The sequence below is a fragment of the Bos indicus x Bos taurus genome, chromosome 28, assembly GCF_003369695.1.
Source record: "Bos indicus x Bos taurus breed Angus x Brahman F1 hybrid chromosome 28, Bos_hybrid_MaternalHap_v2.0, whole genome shotgun sequence".
Taxonomy (NCBI): domain Eukaryota; kingdom Metazoa; phylum Chordata; class Mammalia; order Artiodactyla; family Bovidae; genus Bos; species Bos indicus x Bos taurus.
In genome coordinates, this window is record NC_040103.1 from 8,017,532 (window position 1) to 8,037,393 (window position 19,862).

A 19,862-nucleotide genomic window follows, 5' to 3' on the forward strand; every position below is an offset into this window, starting at 1 on the left:
ATCACTCTGAAGAAAGGGAAGAACTTCGAGGAAGTGTAATTTAAGGAGATGGCCATTTTAAGCTGTGGTGCTTGCCAGTGGCGCTTCCATGCCAATGCTTAGAGCACCAAGGAGGCACTAAGAATGACCACAGTAGTGAGATGGAAGAAGCAGCAAGTGAAGCAAGACTGTAGACAGGCGGCACTTCGTTTCCTACAGTAGTAATTCTCGACCTTTGTTCTGCCTTCACACTTCACATATTTACAGCAAATCTTTCATTGTACACACAGATTCTCAACAGGAAAATCGCCAACTCGGTGTTTGTTAGAGTCTTTAAAAAACGAAAATCAATTTGCTCAGTGACAACTGCATGCTTTCTTCTCATATACAAGAAAGGGAGACCTCAGCCAAGAAACATAACAGATATTTTAATATACTATAATTTGGGTCTGCTGGGTGTGTGTGTGTGTGTGCTGGGGGTGTGTGTGTGTGAGTGTGTGTGTGCTGCAAAGCTTGTGGAATCTGAAGTTTCCCAACTGGATCTGGGCCCTCAGGAATTTCTTTTTGGTCACTTTTGTGGATCAATCTATGTGATAGTCCATAAATTACCTTATTTTAAAATATTTTTACACTTCCGGATGACATCTGTAGAAAGGTAAAATACTGTCTAAATATTAGATGAAATTTGTTTCAAAATTAAAAGGATTCCCTAGAGTATGTACGGAGAAGGCAATGGCACCCCACTCCAGTACTCTTGCCTGGAAAATCCCATGGATGGTGGAGTCTGGTAGGCTGCAGTCCATGGGGTCTCTAAGAGTCGGACACGACTGAGTGACTTCACTTTCACTTTTCCCTTTCACGCATTGGAGAAGGAAATGGCGGCCCACTCCAGTGTTCTTGCCTAGAGAATCCCAGGGACGGGGGAGCCTGGTGGGCTTCCGTCTATGGGATTACACAGAGTCGGACACGACTGAAGCAACTTAGCAGTAGAGTATGTACATAATATAAAACAAAGGAATGTTGTTTTTAAATTCACAAAATAGAGCCCCAAACAGTCCTTTCTGTTAGACATAAACACTAGTAAGCAGAATTTTTATATGTAAATGAAACCGTGTTACATACTGATATTTCATTAAAGTTTTTTCATTCAATACATGATGATGATATCTAGTATATATATGTGTGTGTGTGTTAGTCACTTAGTCGTGTCCGACTCTTTACCACTCCATGGACTGTAGCTGGCCAGGCTCCTCTCATGGGCTTCTCCAGGCAAGAATAGTGGAGTGGGTTGTCATTTCCTTCTCCAGGGGATCTTCCCGACCCAGGGATCAAAGCTGGGTCTCCTGTGTTGCAGGCAGATTCTTTACCATCTGAGCTACAGGGAAGTCTTAGTGATTACTAAGTGATTATTATTAGTAATAGTAATTACTATATAAACGTTTTAAGGATATGAATTCATTTCACCTTTGAAACAACTCTGCAGGCTTCCCTGGTGGCTCAGACAGTAAAGAGTCTACCTGCAGTGCAGAAGACCTGGGTTAGATCCCTGGGTTGGGAAGATCCCCTGGGAAAGGAAATGGCAACCCACTCCAGTACTCTTGCCTGGAAAATCCCATGGATGGAGGAGCCTGGCAGGCTACAGTACATGGAGTCGAAAAGAATCGGACATGACTGAGTGACTTCACTTTCTTTCTTTCAAACTAAACTCTTAAGAGTCAGGGAATACTATTACCTCAATTTTACAGATGAGAAAATTAAGGTATGAAAAGACTGAGCATGCTGCCCAAAGTCACACAGCAAGGAAGTGGCAAAAGCAGGATTCAAACCCGTGCTATTGTGCTTCACCGTTCACACTTAAGATCTCTGTTTTTTTTTGGCCACATCTCAAGACATGCTGGATCTCAGTTCCCTGACCAGGCATTGAACCCTTGCCCCCTTCAGTGGAAGTACAGAGTCCTAACCACTGGACCACCAGGAAAGTTTCCACTGTTCACACTCTCAACTCAGCCACACCTCTACTCTTAAGAGCTAGAAAAGTGGAAAATATTTGCTAATAAAGTAATCTTACATTAAATACACCCACACCTCACTATTTCAACATCATCAACCACAGTTAATGAAGAGTTGACTATAAAGTTATGGGAAGACTATAATGATCAATGATAGGTAAAATTTTAATTCACAATTGAAATTATTAATTTTCAAATGGATATCAAAATATTTAACTTGTAAGTGCTTCAGTGAATATGTTATGGCAAATAATAGCCCTCTGAAAACCTGAAAACAGTATCAGATCACAATAACATTTATTAATCACAACAGGACTCTTCTAAACTGATAATGTCATTGTACATTTTTTACTTATTTTTCTTTCTGGCTAGAATACTCAAATTTTAAATGTTACACAAAGAAGAGTAAATAATAATCACAACCTCGGGATCCTAAAAATAATCAAGTCACCAGCAAGCTACATCACAAGTGAGAGAAATTGTCACCTATTAATTGAGAAAACATTTTCTAAAAGATTCAAAGAATTAAGGAAGAAAAAGAAACGCATGGTCCAAATCATTAGCAGCAAAATAATCAATATTAAATATTTTTTCAATGCAAGGATTTGTCTTTTCATTTCCCCCTTCAAATGAGTCCTTATTCATTTCCTGTTAAAATTTATCTGGAAAATTAACTGTGATACTCTAAACAAGAAAGAGTCTGAATAGGAAAAGGACTATGCCACATGGGAGAGTTCAAGTCCTGGTCCTTTCCTTCCTATGTTTCTTGGATTAGTTACTGTCTTGGAGGCCAATTTCCCCAATTTTTAATAGGGATAAACATAATACCTACCTTTATGAGTTTGCTGTCAGGCTGAAACTAAGCTATATGAGAGAGCATGTTTACCTAATTTTTATTGCCAAAGCTTAGCCACTATTAGATTTAATACCTGACTCTATATTTTGAATGAAAGCATTCACTTCCATTTAAAAGTTTCAATAATTCAACTCAATATTTTTCATACCTACTCTGGTAATACTTAGCTCAGGCACATTAATATTTTAAAAATTTTATCCAAGTAAAATATTCAAAACTTTTTAAACAATTTAACCTCCAATAGAATAAATTAAAAACTACTTTTTCCTGCCGCATCCTTTCCCATTTTCTTCTGCAGAGACAACTGCTTTTAATTTTAACTCTTTCAGCTCTGACAGTTAAAACCTCATCGCTAAGTAATATTCTTATACCACTATATTTATATATTTAAGATGCTATTCTATCAATTTTCCATTGTTATAAGGACTTGACTTTTATATTTAAGTAACTTCTCTACCCTCCATCCTACTAATGCAGTGTTTCTTTCTAATATAATTTTTGAGAGGAGTAACTAAATGCCTTTGCTATTTTTTCCCATCTGTTACCATTGTTATCTTTAATTTCCCCCTAATGTTCCATCATACGTGATAACAAGTCCTCCCTTTAATAGCAATTTTCCTTTCTCCACTCTCCAGTCTACTGACCACTAGCACCTAGTGTTATTACTGAGAAGTCTGATGCCTGCCATTCTGCTTCTCAGTCCTTAGCAATAAACTATTTTTTCTTTCTAGAACTGTTAGAAGATTGTTTATCTCTGATGACCTGAAGTTTCATGACTCCTTGATCCTGTGATCCCTTTTAATTTAAAGCCTTTAAGAGCCTAAGCATATTTCATCGAAAGTAATTTGTTAAATATGTATAGTATGTGTCACAACAGTAAGAAGACATAAAAACAAGTAAGATAGTTCGGTTGTCAGGAGGATTTAAATTATTAGGAAGCAAAAGCAAACATGACAATGATAATAACAGGTGAAATATTGTCTATGACATTAAATAAATGCAAAGAATTTAGAGGATTCAGTGGAGAAGAAAACATGTCTGTCAACCCACGGATCGAACCCAGGCCTCCCGCATTGTAGGCCGATTCTTACCAGCTGAGCCACCAGCGAAGCCCAAGGAAAGAGAGGGGAGGCACAAAATGGTTCACAGAAAGGTTGGGCATTTATGGCTGAGAAATGAAGAATGAGTAAGCCAGTGGCATGGAAGGGTGGGATTTAAGACAGGAAAAAACAGCATGAATAAAAAACACAGTACCAGGAAAACAGAGGGTGTATTACTCAGGAAATATTGACTAAATCCATTTTGACACTGGCATAAGATACATGTAAGGAGAACTGGGAGGCAGATAAAGAATATAGCTGTTAAGGCTGGCTGAGCATGGAGATCCTCAAGCACCCATGCCAAGGAGAGTCTGAAGTTACTTGTAGATTCAGTTAGCACTTAAATTTACAATTTCAAATTAACAACTATAAAACAACACTAGAAGGAGAAATGAATTCAGGTTCAACTAACAGTTATGAAAATGGACTTACATATGATTAGATCTTCTTCCTCTATTTGTTTTCTTTCCTATGACGGGAGTGCCAAAATGTTCAGGGTTGGTGAGTGGGAGCTGGTCTAATGTCTGTGGGTAGGAACATAAACCCATCAAAAGTTATTAAGTTGCAAGTTCTCTTTTTCCTGTTTAAATCAAATCAATTTAAGAATATTCTTAGATTTTTAGATTTAAAACTTCCCAAGGGAGACAAAAATACAACTTTCCTCAAGATTAAAAACTTTCACTTCAAAGAATTATTAGAAGATGAATGAGCTCATAACTGGAAAAAAGTGAAAAGAAACTTAGTGTTCTTTCTAGATAATTTCATTATCTACTTGAGGGTTGACAGACTTCTAAGAGTGATTAAAATATAAAACAAAACAAATACAGCTCAGTGGAAACACAGATTTGAGAGATGAGAAATCTATGTGTAAGTACCTAATCCCTAGATTGAGGCCAACTGTATCTCAAAATTTTCTTTGCATATAGGGAATCATAATCTAAAAAACAGAATTCTTAGTAAGTAATGGAAACTAAATTATCAGGATAACCATCAACTGCCTGAAAAGGGGGCTTCAGATAGGCGACATTATGACTCTGCAAACATTTTCTGTAATAACCCCCCCAACCTACACCCCAATCCCCCTGCACTTAGCAAGATCCTATTTCCCCAATCAGGGATCAAACCCAGGCCCTGGCAGTGAAAGCACCAAGTCCTAATCACTGGCCCGCCAGGGAATTCCTTGCAATAAATCCTACTTTTAAGGAATATGTAAAAATTAGTTTTCCTAAAGTTAGTACTTTTATTTTCGCAACATCCAATACATGCTATGAAGACAATAATCAGTAAGTGAACGCTTCCTTCTTGTTATCAACTGGCAATTCATGTCTCTTACCCTGCTCAAAAAAAAAAAACAAAACTGATTTCCAGGGAAGGAACTGGTTGTTGGTTAAAAGCATAGTGAAAAAAGGGGATTTTGAAATTCCTTCGTTTCCCCGTATCAGAGACTTCTTGGATTGTTTTGTGGCATTAATTCCTTAAAAGGTTTATATATCTAAAAAGTTAAAGTATCAATCTGAAGGTGCTATCCCAACTGACTTAATTCTCTGAATATCATTTTGATAATAATCAAACTTTTTCAGCATTTTAAAGATTTTCCACTTACTGTTCCTTTTATACCTCCAATAGAATCTTTGCTATTTCAGATACTTTTATGAACACAAGGGGAACAAAAAATCCCAGGAAAACTGTCACAGTGGAAATGAGGGCAAGGAACTAGTTATGATAAAAACGTCTCAAAGTTACAAACAAGAATGTTATATGAAAGGGTGTCCATTATCTTAAAGATCAGATATTTAAACTAATGCCAATATTTATAAGAAAAATTTTAACTTTTATTCTTAAAACTGAGATAATTTTGTTGAAACAGTGAACTAAAACATGAAAGGAGGAGGCATATTAATTTATTTTACATAATTTATTAGAATATGTAAATATGTTTAAGGTACACACACACACACACAAACACATGTGATAGTTGCTCTGTTGTATCCGACTCTTTGTGACCCTGTGGACTATAGCCCGCCAGGCTCCTCTGTCCATGGAATTCTCCAAGCAATAATACTGGAGTGGGTTGCCATGTCCTTCTCCAGGGACACACACACACACACACACACATGTCCAACAATGAAGAATCCAGTATAGAAAAAAGGCACTAGCCACAAAGCATTAAATAAAAACTGATTCCTTGAAATGATAGACAAAAATCATAACTTTTATATGGCTAAAAATATAAATCTTTCAAATGTAGCTTGGAATTCAGGCATTTAAAAAAATATCTGAAGGCAAAAGCTTGCCCAAATACAATAATATGCCAGACAAAATCTTTTCAGAAGTAACCTGTCATTAACTCCTAATTATGCTTCCCAAGTGTGAAAATTTCAAAGCACTCTATTTGGTAAATAGAAAAAATAAATTATTTTGGCTCAATTTCTCCTAAGCTAACAAAAAAATTAAATGCCCCTCCCCTAAGATTAAGGCCACTCTCTTAAAAGTAGAGAAAGATCCCCTGGAGCAGGGAAAGACTACCTACTCCAGTCTTCTGGCCCGAAGAATTTTACAAACTGTATAGTCCATGGGGTTGCAAAGAGTTGGAAACCACTGAGCAACTTTAACTATCAGCTTTCTATTTTATTTCTATTATCAGTATCGGCTAGTTATTTCACTTGGTTTAAGAAAGAAAATATCCAGAATTTCAGAAAAGTTATCTAGGAATCACATACAGGAATTCCCAAATAAACCACAATCTCTCCCTAGTATTTAAAAAAGAATTAGAACAATAAGAAGCAATTGTCTTATTGCTAAAAGCAGCCCTGTGTCCCTGGCCTCAATCCTGGAAAGCAGAAGCACTTTTATTTCACTTCACAGAAAAGAGTGAAGGATGGTCAGAATTAAGAGGGCTTGCCTGGTAGCTCAGTAGTAAAGAATCTGCCTGCCTGTGTAGGAGACGTGGGTTCGATTCCGTAGAACTGTGTAGGAACTGGGGAGAAGGAAATGGCTACCCACTCCAGTATTCTTGCCTAGAAAATTCCATAGACAGAGGAGCCTGGCAGGCTACAGTCCATGGGGTAGCAAAAGAGTCAGACATGACTTCAGTTCAGACATTCAGTCGTGTCTGACTCTTTGCAACCCCATGGACTTCAGCACACCAGGCTTCCCTGTTCATCACCAACTCCCCGAGCTTGCCCAAGCTCATGTCCATTGAGTTGGTGATGCCATCCAACCATCTCATCCTCTGTAGTCCCCTTCTTCTCCTGCCTTCAGACATGTCTTAGCAACTCAACAACTACAACAAATACTTGTAGAGCACAACCAGAGACTCCTGGCTATATTAAAGGCTGAAGAAAATTCCACAGGCCTAGGGGAAACATGCTGATAGCCCTGTTATCTAAAATGGGCTGCAAGAAATGCGGAGCTAGGATTTCATCTAAACTTTCTTCAGCATTTTCTTTTTTTTTTTTTAATTTTATTTTATTTTTAAACTTTACATAATTGTATTAGTTTTGCCAAATATCAAAATGAATCCGCCACAGGTATACATGTGCATTTTCAATTGCATGTAGTAACTGCACAAAGAGAATGCCAGCTGATAAAACTACTTTGGAATATTATTCAAATTACCACTCTAACAGATGCCAAGGATAAATTCCATGTCTATCTAGCTTATCCATGTACCTAGCATAGCACCTGCATATGGCAATGGGTAAGGAATAATACACCAATATTCTAATATCCTCTAGCAAAACATCAAATTTAACACGTAGAGATACACAGAGTAAAATTGATCTCTCCTGAAATTAAGGTGGATACACTGAGCTACTAGATATCACTGCTTTGGCCTTCATACCACAACTGTCTTATAAACTATCCCAATTTAAAATTCTCCTGGCAAAGACAAAATTAGTTCCTTAAGATACTTCACTGGAATAAGTAAATAAGACATATACATATCTTCACTTAGATGAAAAATCAAGTTTTGAAGTTCTCACACTCATTAACCCACCATAATTATCACATATTCTAAGGAAAATGAAATTATTTCTAAGAACTCCATAAACTCAGAATTCTGTTAATGTCATCAGTGAAAGAAGCCAAATTTACTGTACTTGTCCCAAAGTTATATGTATTTGCTATCTTTAAACCTTAACAATTAATTCACCAAATGGTTACTGAAGGCTTTTGTGTAGAAAACACTACTAGGAAAAGGAGAGTTCATCAAGATGACAAAAATTTGGCTATTCCACCAAAACAGCTTACAATTTTAAAGAGAAAATGATAAAAGTAACAAAGAAAGACCATAAAAAAAAATAAGAGAAGTGGAAAAGGATCAAAGGATACTGAGATCAAATTTGGTTAGAGAGCTCATGAAAGACATCATGAAGGAGGAAGCATTTCTCATGGTCTTGAGAGGAATGGGGCTCAGAAGAAACAAAGAAAAGGAAGTATGAACCATAATCTGAAAGTCTTACAAATGAGAAGTACAGGGAAATAATAAAGCATGAGACTGAAAAGATAGGCCAGAATTATTACAGAGAATCTGTCCCAAATTTGGAATTGAAATGGGAAGTCAATCATTTAAGGGAAAGGAAAAATAACAACAACAAAAAATAAAGTCTAATAATTTAACAGAAATATTAAAATTCCCCACAATAACATCATTCTAAATAGTTATTAGAAAACAGAAATCTTGGTTTGGTCACACTGTATATTAACTAATATTTATAGTGTTATAGAATATAACACTATTTGTAACAATGTGCCCATTAAAAAATTTTTGAATTGCAAGTTATTGATTTTCAAAACTGTGTGTGTGAAGCCTGCACACTTATTAAAACATATTTCGATTTTAGAGCATGATTTTGGTACTAGGAAGTGCTGGTGTGAGAAATGGTTCTGACCATCAATTTTATCAACTATAAGCTAAAAATAAGAACTGCATCTCTCTCATAATGCTGTAAATGTGAGGACGTATGTAAAGCACTAAGCAAAGTCCCTGGCAGATATGAGCACTTCAGTTATTCATCCAACTAATGTTTATTCAGCTTCTGCTCTGTGCCAGGCACTGTTGCAGGAACTGGGAACACAGTGGTGAAGAAGACACACGAAATCCCTGCCACTGAGACACACGGCGGTGAGGAAGGCAGACAATACAGAAGCGCGTAAACACAGTGCTGAGAAAGACTGTGCTATAAAGAAAGTAAAGTAACCCAGAAAGCTTATGAGGAATGGAGGCGTCCACTTTAGAAAGGCAGGCAGGCAAGCCTTCTCCAAAGAGAGGCTGTAATAAATGCAGCTGCTGGCAGCAGCAGTAGTTAGGAGGTGTTTGCAGCACTTAGAGTAGTTAGGAGGTCCCTTTAATAGTGATGATGGGGTTCAAGTAGGTTACAAACGAGGAGTCTCTATTCTATAATTATTTATAAATTAAAGGACTCTATATGAAAGTTGCCTAAAGATAATGAACAATTTCACTGTATTTTCTTCATGGACAAATGCTAATTGCTAAAATACATTAAAAAAAAAAAGAGCATATAGAACCTGATAACTCAAACACAAGGCCTTAAAGTTTTCTCAGACTACATGCTAATACTTTTATATATTAATGAATTTTCCTGAATAACAAGTAAGTTGCTTGAGTAAGAAAGCAAAATTTTGCCACCCCCAATACAAAATATGACATGTTTGTTGATTAAGTGATTACTTACTTCACTCTCAGCAAAATGCCTCTCTCCTTTCAGGCACAGTGAGGACCGTCTCAACGTTTTCTCATCACCATCATCAAAAACTGCGAGAGAGGTAGAAAAGGAAACTACTGAAGGGATGTTCAAAGATTAACAAAATGACGTAAGTTATATTTAATTTTATCAGTGTAAAGAGAGCTACTGCTTTAAAAGATTAGATGTGACATTAAGTATCCATTTTAAGTTTTCTAACAAACAACTTCAAATGCAGAGTATCTTATCCAATTTCTAGGGAAAAAAATAATATAATGAAAACATCTTCCCTGGTACAGAAAACACCAAATGAAAAGTTAGCATTTCAGAAAGAAAACTGTTAAATGCTGATTAACCCTTCTCAACAGTGTAGAGAAAAAGCAAGCTTTTCTACTGGTAAATGCTAACAAATTTAAGAAACAAAAAACAAGAGTATAAATTTATATATTCAGACCGCCCCTATAAATTACTCTAATTTCAATCTCAGCACTACTAACATTTTGGGCCAGATGAAGCAGGAAAGCCTTCTTAAACAAGATTCAAACTAAAATTACAAAGGAAAAGGCAACCACAGGAAAACTGACTATCATATGTAAACTGACAGCAGAGATAAGAGTAAAGCAATAGAAGAATACTTGCAACTGAAGAGGAAAAGGTTTAACAATCCCTTTGTATATTTAAATATATAAACTCATTTCCTAAAAATAAGATGATAACCTTTCCAAGAGGAAAAGATGGGACTGGGAAGACACTATACATTGGCAATTCAAAAGAGAGAAAATACAACAGAAATAATGTTCCTTTCAATAAATACATGAAAATATGTCCAATCTCACTACTAATCATGGGAGAAGCAAATTAAAACAAAATTGAGATACTATTGTGCGTCCAGATGGGCACAAACTTAAAAATACTAGTAACGTCAAATTTGACAAGGGTTGCGAAAACAAGTACATTCATACACTACTGTTTATGGGAGTGTAAATTAATAGTCTTTTAGGAAAGTGGTTTTCATAAACTACTAAAGTTTTAAAAGGACATTTCCCTTCAATCTATGCCTAGTTCTCAATGCACACACTAGGGAAATACTACAATAATGTCCATGTACAAAAGACATTCAATCCATAATACAGTAATTTACTATATAACACCAAGAAAACTGGCAACATCATCAGCATGAATATTAGTTTAAAAAATTTATCTGTTTCATGACAACATGAATTTACTGAATGCTACTGAAATGCACACTCAAAAATGGTTAAGATGAAAAAAAAATACTCTAAAATACACTTTGAAGTGAAAAGCTAGAAATCCACTGTATAATATATACACTAAGTTCAAATTATACATTATGTACATATTGATGAAATAAAGTTTTTAAAGATCTGGAAAGATAAAAACTATTAATAATAGTAATAACTATGGCAACTAAGAGAGGAAGTAAATCAAGAAAAAGCTCTGCCTTATTTGTATTATCATTGAAAATACGTTTTAAGAAGAATATGTATTCCCTTACCTACAGTGTACCAACTAGCATCTGTTAACTTATTGATTACAGCTTCCTGATATGCACCATCAAGATTCTTCACTTCCACAATAGCCCCAACCTAAAGTATTAAAAAAAAAAAAAAAAAAGTTAGAAAAACTTAAGAGAAATGAATAAACTAAAAACTGGCTTTTTTTTGACAAATTGATTTTGTGATGGTGAAGAATAAAGTAACTACTGATTTGTCTTAAAGTGCCAGCAATTTTACTCACGATTGTTTCTGTATCATCAGTGAAAATATCAACATAATGAAAAAAGCAAGTAATATCTAAGTATTATTATGAAAATATATAGTTTTGTCCTTACAACCTCTCTGAGGGAACTCTCATGGGTCTGGGGATCCCTATCTGTGAAACTGCGTATCTTCACCTCATATTACAACTCTTCTTTAAAGGATGCTGGGGAGAAATTAACAAATAATTCTGAGGTTCTCCTTAAGTTACAGTGTACCAATAATGAAAATCATTCGAAATATTTTCACCTGATCAAGAAAATGCTGATAATTTATATGGTTTATAAATGTATATGGGTCTTTATAAGTATATGTGTGTGTGTGTGTACACACATCATACCAAAAACTTCTACACAGCAAAAGAAATTGTCAACAATTTGAAAAGGCAACCTACAAAAAGGGAGAAAATACATTTGCAAATCACATATCTGATAAAGGGTTAAAAACCAAAATATATAAAGAATTCATACAATGCAACAGAAAAAGAGAAGAAGAAACAAACAATCCAACTGAAAAATCGGCAAAGGTTCTCATTCCATACACAAAAATAAACTCAAAATGGATTAAAGACTTGCATGTAAAACTGGAAACCATAAAACTGCTAGAAGAAAACATAAGCAGAGCACTCTTGGACATAAATCGTAGCAGTATGTTTTTTTGGATCTATCTTCTAAGGCAAAGGAAGCAAAAGCAAACATTAATAAATGGGACCTAATTAAACTTAAAAGCTTTTGCACAGTAAAGGAAATCATTGACTAAACAAAAATAGAATCTACTGAATGGGAGAAAATATTTGCAAATGATGCAAATGACAAGGAGCTAAAATCTAGAATACATCAACAGCTCACAAAATTAATATCCAGAAAAGCAAAAAGCTCCATTTAAAAAATGAGAAGGCCTGAATAGACACTTTTCCAAAGACGACATACAGACAGCAAACAGGTACATGGAAATATGCTCAGTATCACTAATCAACAGAGAAATGAAAATTAAACCCACAATTAGGTATCTCCTGACACCTACTGAGAATGGCTTATCATCAAAAGACAAGAACCCAAAGTGCTGCCCAGGATGTGGAGAAGGAAACCTTTGTGCACTACTGGCAGGAACGTACTGGTGCAGCACTATGGAAAGCAGAAGAAAGAGTCTTCAAAAAAATTACACAGACAACTGTCACATGATCCAGTAATTTCACTTGTGGATATTTATCTGAAGGAAATGAAAACACTAATTTGAAAGGATATACGCACCCCCCAAGTTCACTGAAGCATTATTTACAATAGCAAAGATATGAAAAGAAGCTAAGTATCCATCAATGGATGATAAAGATATGTGTGTGCACACACACATGCTCACATAAATCAGCCATTAAAAAGAATGAAATCTTGTCATCTGCAACAACATGGGCAGACATTGAGGGCATTATGCCACGTGAAATTAGTCATATAGAAAAAGACAATTACCATATGATATCACTTATACATGAAGTCTAAAAAACAAAACAAACAAAAAGCCAACTTTATAAGATAAAGAAAATAAGATCGAAAATAGAGGCTAAGTCTTAAAAGTCCTCACACCAAGAAAAAAATTTTTTTACAACCGTGTGTGCTAAGTTGCTTCATACAGTACCATCCAACTCTTTGTGAACCTATGGACTGTAGCCCTCCAGGCTCCTCCGTCTATGGAATCCTCCAGGCAAGAATACTGGAGTGGGTCGCTATGCCCTCCTCCAGGGGATCTTCTCCACCCAGGGATCAAACCCGAGACTCTTATGTCTCCTGCACTGGCAGATGGATTCTTTACCACTAGCACCACCTGGGAAGCCCCTTTACAACCACCTATGGTGACAAATGTTAACACAGCGATCCACAAATATTGAACCATTATGCTGTATACTGAAACTAGTAATAATATTAGTTTCATCTCAGTTAAAAGAAAATGTATATGATCTTTACAGTGATAACAAAACTAAACTTGTTTAGAGAAGAGAGTGTCAGCCCCACACGATGCCCAAAAAAGGGAAGGAAACTCTTCTCTCTCTCTTCTAGTTCCCAAACCAGAGATGAACCACAGGCTCGTGCAATACAAGTGCACAGTCCCAACCACTGGACCACCAGAGACTACTGTCAATAAATACATGGTGCATTTTTTAAAATATAATCCTCAAATGTTCCAGTATTATTTTCATGTCAATTCACTGAAAATATACTGAAATCAAATAACCACAAATAAATAGGAAGTTTATTTTCTCTAGGACAAACATTTATCCAAATACTAGTACTCTATCAGCTGATAGAAAGCTACAAAGTATATTAGGAAACAACTGAAAATCTACATACAAAAAAATCCATAAGCAAGAGAAATATTTCAACAATTTTGAGACTGTAATTTAATACACTTGTCTATGTCAAAATCAAAATGATCCCAAGCCTAATCAAAAACAAAGAAAATTTTAGTAAGACAAAACAAACAAGCAAAATAAACCAACTATGCCATAATCAAACAGGCTTAACCAAAAACAGAGATGTCTTGAGGATTCAAATTGTCTTTCCAATCCCTGCAACGCTGAGCATTTTTTGTAACTGGTACCAGCTAGCATGTGCCAGGTAAATAAGGTAGTCAGGTAGTGAAGAGCTAGATGGTGTGCTCATAAGGCAAACACACAAATAAGGCATAGAGATGGGTGTGTTCTGATCATCCAGGGGGCACAATGCTTCAAAACTACAGGCTATGAGTCCATGAGAATTTTTATTTTTGCCATCTCATTACTGGCTACAAGACCTTGGGCCAGATTACTTTACCTCCCATCTCCCTCCAACTTCCTCATCTCTAAAGAGTTGTTATGAGGATTATATAAAATAATACGTGCAGAGGAATTAGCACAGTACTAACACATACTAAATGCTAAATAAATGGCAGTTAACATCAAATTGCGTGTGTGTGTGTTAGTCACTCAGTTATGTCTGAATCTTTGTGACCCGACGGACTACACCCCACCAGGCTCCTCTGTCCATGGAATTCTCCAGTCAAGAATACTGGCGTGGGTTGCAATTTCCTTCTGCAGGGGATGTTGCTAACCCAGGGATCAAACTGAGTCTTCGGACTGCATAGAGATTCTTTACCATCTAAGCCACCAGGGAAGCCCAACATCAAATTATACATGTGCATGTTTCTGTCTTTTATCCCTACAAGTGATACACATGTGCATATAACATTAAAGAGGACACCTATAAAAACGAAAAAGTGGAAAATGATTTTCACAAGGCAATATTAAAAACTTACAAGTTTTACTCTTCCATGTGCAGATGTGCTCAGTCATGTCTGACTTTGTGACCCCATGGACTGCAATTCACCAGGCTCCTCTGTCCATGGAATTTTCCAGGCAAGAATACTGGAGTGGGTTGCCATCCCTACTCCAGGGGATCTATCTTCCCAACGTATGGATCAAACCCACATCTCTTGCATTGGCAGGCGGATTCTTTACCACTAGTGCTATTAGTCTTCCACAGTGCCTACTATATATGCAAGGTACTAATGCCCTGGGGATTCAATTAAAAGTTTTCAAAACAACCACCAACAAAAATTGGCAGATAGAGACATCTATCAAGTTCTCTGAAAAGTACTGTTTGATTAGGAAAGGAATTTTCTTGCATCTAAAAATGTTTCTTCAATTATGTTAGTGTTTCTTAAAATCTGCCCAGCTAGGCCAATGTCCGTTTCAGACATTCACAAGGGCCGAACAGGACATAGTGGCTACCCACATATTTCCTTTAAGCCTGCTCACTAGTGCAAAGTAAAGTAGCACTTAATTCATAACTGGCCAATGAAGAAAAAATAATGCAAAGAAATTAAACTCTCTATGTGTATGCATGAACAGTTTATCACTTTTAACCGCCTGCTGCTGCTGCTGCTGCTGCTGCTGCTGCTAAGTCGCTTCAGTTGTGTCCGACTCTGTGCGACCCCATAGACGGCAGCCCACCAGGCTCCCCCGTCCCTGGGATTCTCCAGGCAAAAACACTGGAGTGGGTTGCCATTTCCTTCTGCAGTGCATGAAAGTGAAAAGTGAAAGTGAAGTCACTCAGTCGTGTCCGACTCTTCTCGACCCCATGGACTGCAGCCCACCAGGCTCCTCCATCCATGGGATTTTCCAGGCAAGAGTACTGGAGTGGGGTGCCATTGCCTTCTCCGTATAACTGCCTAATGACCCTTAAAAAATTTCATAGGCCAGCAGTTGCTTCAAAGAATTAAAAGCTCTGAAGATTTATTATGTTTTGTTTTCTCACTTTTCACATCATCATGGAACTCGTATCACTCGATCCCTAGTTTACCACTTAATATTTCTGGAAATTCCACCCTTTTAGTAAGTGAAACATGGTGAGACTAAAACAGATGAGTGAATAAAAAGCAATCAATCTTTCCTTGATGTTCATTTCACTTGTGAACACAAGTTTTACTGTCATATAGGTTTTATGGCACATTAATTCTATTTTTTTCCTATTTAGAGAGAATTACACATTTAGAAAGTATCACTATGAACAAAGCTAGTGGAGGTGATGGAATTCCAGTTTTTATTTCAAATCCTAAAAGATGATGCTGTGAAAGTGCTGCACTCAATATGCCAGCACATTTGGAAAACTCAGCAGTGGCCACAGGACTGGAAAAGGTCAGTTTTCATTCCAATCCCAAAGAAAGGCAATGCCAAAGAATGCTCAAACTACCACACAATTGCACTCATCTCACACGCTAGTAAAGTAATGCTCAAAATTCTCCAAGCCAGGCTTCAGCAGTACGTGAATCGTGAACTTCCAGATGTTCAAGCCGGTTTTAGAAAAGGCAGAGGAACCAGAGGTCAAATTGCCAACATTTGCTGGATCATGGACAAAGCAAGAGAGTTCCAGAAAAATATCTATTTCTGCTTTATTGACTATGCCAAAGCCTTTGACTGTGTGGATCACAATAAACTGTGGACAATTCTGAAAGAGATGGGAATACCAGACCACCTGATCTGCCTCTTGAGAAATTTGTATGCAGGTCAGGAAGCAACAGTTAGAACTGGACGTGAAACAACAGACTGGTTCCAAGTAGGAAAAGGAGTTTGTCAAGGCTGTATATTGTCACCCTGCTTATTTAACTTATATGCAGAGTACATCATGAGAAACGCTGGGCTGGAAGAAGCACAAGCTGGAATCAAGATTGCCGGGAGAAATATCAATAATCTCAGATATGCAGATGACACCACCGTTATGGCAGAACTAAAAGAGGAGGAACTAGAAGAGGAACTAAAAAGCCTCTTGATGAAAGTGAAAGAGGAGAGTGAAAAAGTTGGCTTAAAGCTCAACATTCAGAAAACGAAGATTATGGTATCTGGTCCCATCACTTCATGGGAAACAGATGGGGAAACAGTGTCAGACTTTATTTTTGGGGGCTCCAAAATTACTGCAGATGGTGATTGCAGCCATCAAATTAAAAGACGCTTACTCCTTGGAAGGAAAGTTAGGACCAATCTAGATAGCATATTGATAAGCAGAGATATTACTTTGCCAACAAAGGTCCATCTAGTCAAGGCTATGGTTTTTCCAGTGGTCATGTATGGATGTGAGAGTTGGACTGTGAAGAAAGCTGAGCACTGAAGAATTGATGCTTTTGAACTGTGGTGTTGGAGAAGACTCTTGAGAGTTCTTGGACTGCAAGGAGATCCAACCAGTCCATCCTAAAGGAGATCAGACCTGGGTGTTCATTGGAAGGACTGATGCTGAAGCTGAAACTCCAATACTTTGGCCACCTCATGAGAAGAGTTGACTCACTGGAAAAGACTCTGATGTTGGGAGGGATTGGGGGCAGGAGGAGAAGGGGACGACAGAGGATGAGATGGCTGGATGGTATCACCAACTCGATGGACACGAGTTTGAGTGAACTCCGGGAGCTGGTGATAGACAGGGAGGCCTGGCGTGCTGCGATTCATGGGGTCACAAAAAGTCGGACACAACTGAGCAACTGAACTGAACTGAACATATTTATCAACTGAAATGCAAAGTAACCAATGAATTTTTTAAAAGATCAAGATTATTACTTCTAGTGCTTCAGTGGGAAACAGTTATTATGAATAAATAAATGAATTACCTTTAGTGGGCCCTTTATATGGTCATCTTGAACTTCCACTGTTGAAGAATCATGTCTAAATGTTACCTAGAGATTATAAATTTAATTAGCCACCAAAAAAGAAAAAAAAGCAGCACAAGCTCATTAATGCATGAATTCTTTTTTTTTAATAAGTAATCTAAACAAATGGCTGTCTAGTTTGTACAAAATCTCAATCCCTAAGCAGAAACTGAAAAACGTACTATTTAATAGACAACACCCAGACTAATTTACTTGATGATTCACTTATTATAGTTTATTCAGTACTATTAATTATGAGTTTAATCATATAATTTGTTTTCCTAAAAAATGAGGAAAAAGGAGGTGGTGATCTTAGTTTATTATGTATTCTACCATTTTGTGAAGCCTTCGGTTAATAATAAGCAGTAGCAACACACATTTGCTGAGTGTCCAGCATCAAGCTCAAGCATTGAACCTATCATCTTCACAAAAACTTTATTAGGTAGGGTGGTTATTCCCATTTTGTTGCTAAGAAAACAGAGGAACACAAAGTGTAAGCAACTGGTCCAAGATCACAGAACTAGTACATGGTAGAGCTGAGATTCAAACTCAGGCCATCCGGATCCAGAACTTTACTGTACTGTCAGTATAGACATCAGAGAATGGGACACTAGATGTTAAAATAAAAGGATCAAGTTTAAATATTCAATTAGTTGGTAAAAACAAAATAGCTTCCAATACTCAGTATAGAAAAGGTGGTTTCCCCTATATAAAACAAGAGCTTCCAAGGACTGAACCATTAACGTGGTCTTATCTGATGTGTGTGGTAATCAATTATGAAATAGGCTCACACACCAGCTACGAAAGGAGCTGTCCTGTACTCACAGCATCCCATACATTTCTCACACATGGCACTACTACACTTGATTTAAATTATGTGTTTACTTCACTTAGACAGTAAACCACTTAAAAATTGAGGAAAGGTCTTGAGAATACTAGAGTTTCAATACCTGATACAATGCTTAGCATGTAATAAATGCTCAATAAATAAAAACTGATAGGGAAGAAGTGTATCAACAAATTGTTGAAAATGTATTAACTCTGAATCATAAACAAACTGATACAGAAATATACTACCATATCTGTTGAGAAAATCATTAGCTTTGAATTATAAACGGATTTTTAGAGCAGTCTAAAGAACTAAGAACAAATTTTAGACAGCCACTACTTATGAGACACGAGGCACTGGCTGGCACTCTGTGCTACCAGCACAAGTCACACAGACTGCTTTCTCCCTTTCACTGGTAGCAAGCAATGGCACAGCTGCTGTGTGTCGTTTTGCAGGATCATGCATTACACAGAGACACCCAGGTGAGAATACAAATCACGGCTCAATTCCAGTGAAGCATGCTTCCTGGAGTAACACATGGCTCTTGCCCAAAGGAACACCTTTTCTAACCAGCACAGGTTAGAAGGTGCTTATCTGGAGGCCAAGTTCTGCTGAGGAGACGTTCCACCTCTCTCCAAAGGGAGAGATTTCTGTCTAATTCACACCATGTGCTCTCAGGAGCTCTGTCTGAAAGAGTGAAAAAACTGATAAAAAAAAAACCAAAAAACTTTCTCTTCATCTACAAGATAGTAATGGCAAAAATGAGTGCTCAGAGAACACCAGCGTGTGAAGTCAGAACAGGAAAAGGCACTACAGGAGCTTAGGTACACCAAGCATGTGAAACCTGAAGGCAGGGAGGGAGACCAGATCAGCATCCTACAGGCTTACAGTTAGTTTAAAGGCCCTGTCACAAAGGTTCTTAACCAGCAGTGTGAATTAGCATAGCCCCGAAGCTTTTTTCAACATATCCCTGCATAAGGAAAGAACCAAGGCATACCAGCATGGAAGAAGCTCTGATAGCTCAAGTACAACACCTCTATGGCTGTTCTGATAGCTCAAGTACAACACCTCTATGGCTGTTTTACTGGTGATGTTCAAAACAGTATTTTATGGGGTATCTGCTAACCTAGATTATAAATCTCTTGAAAAGAGACAAGGTTATTCTCATATCCCCATCCTCCTTCCCACCTGCACAGCTTGTACTCAATAAATAATTGGCAACATTTTTTCAAGAAAAGTAGAAGATAAGGAATCAACAACTAGATCCACCATCATCAGTTATAAACCACATCTCAATTTCATGGTTAAAATGGTGAAGGGTCTTAAAATTGATGTACTATTCTAATTCCCATTCTGTCACTAATTTTCCAGGATGGCCCTGGACCATCCTGGAAATAAAAGGCCCTGGCCCTTTTATTGAGCCTCATTTTCCTTAGGATAAAAT

At 37.1% G+C, this 19,862-nt stretch overlaps 1 protein-coding gene across 7 annotated transcripts in view; it reads right to left on the minus strand.

Annotated features, from left to right (window-relative positions):
- ARID4B (AT-rich interaction domain 4B) overlaps positions 1-19,862 on the minus strand; it is a 138,574-nt gene that overhangs the window by 63,239 nt on the left and 55,473 nt on the right. For all 7 annotated transcript variants that reach the window (XM_027531030.1, XM_027531028.1, XM_027531032.1 and 4 more), the window contains exons 4-7: positions 17,551-17,616; positions 11,169-11,259; positions 9,644-9,723; positions 4,377-4,468 (exon numbers count right to left, since the gene is read on the minus strand). In XM_027531030.1, coding sequence (XP_027386831.1) covers positions 4,377-4,468; positions 9,644-9,723; positions 11,169-11,259; positions 17,551-17,616 — 329 coding nt within the window. The remainder of the gene's footprint in view (positions 1-4,376; positions 4,469-9,643; positions 9,724-11,168; positions 11,260-17,550; positions 17,617-19,862) is intronic.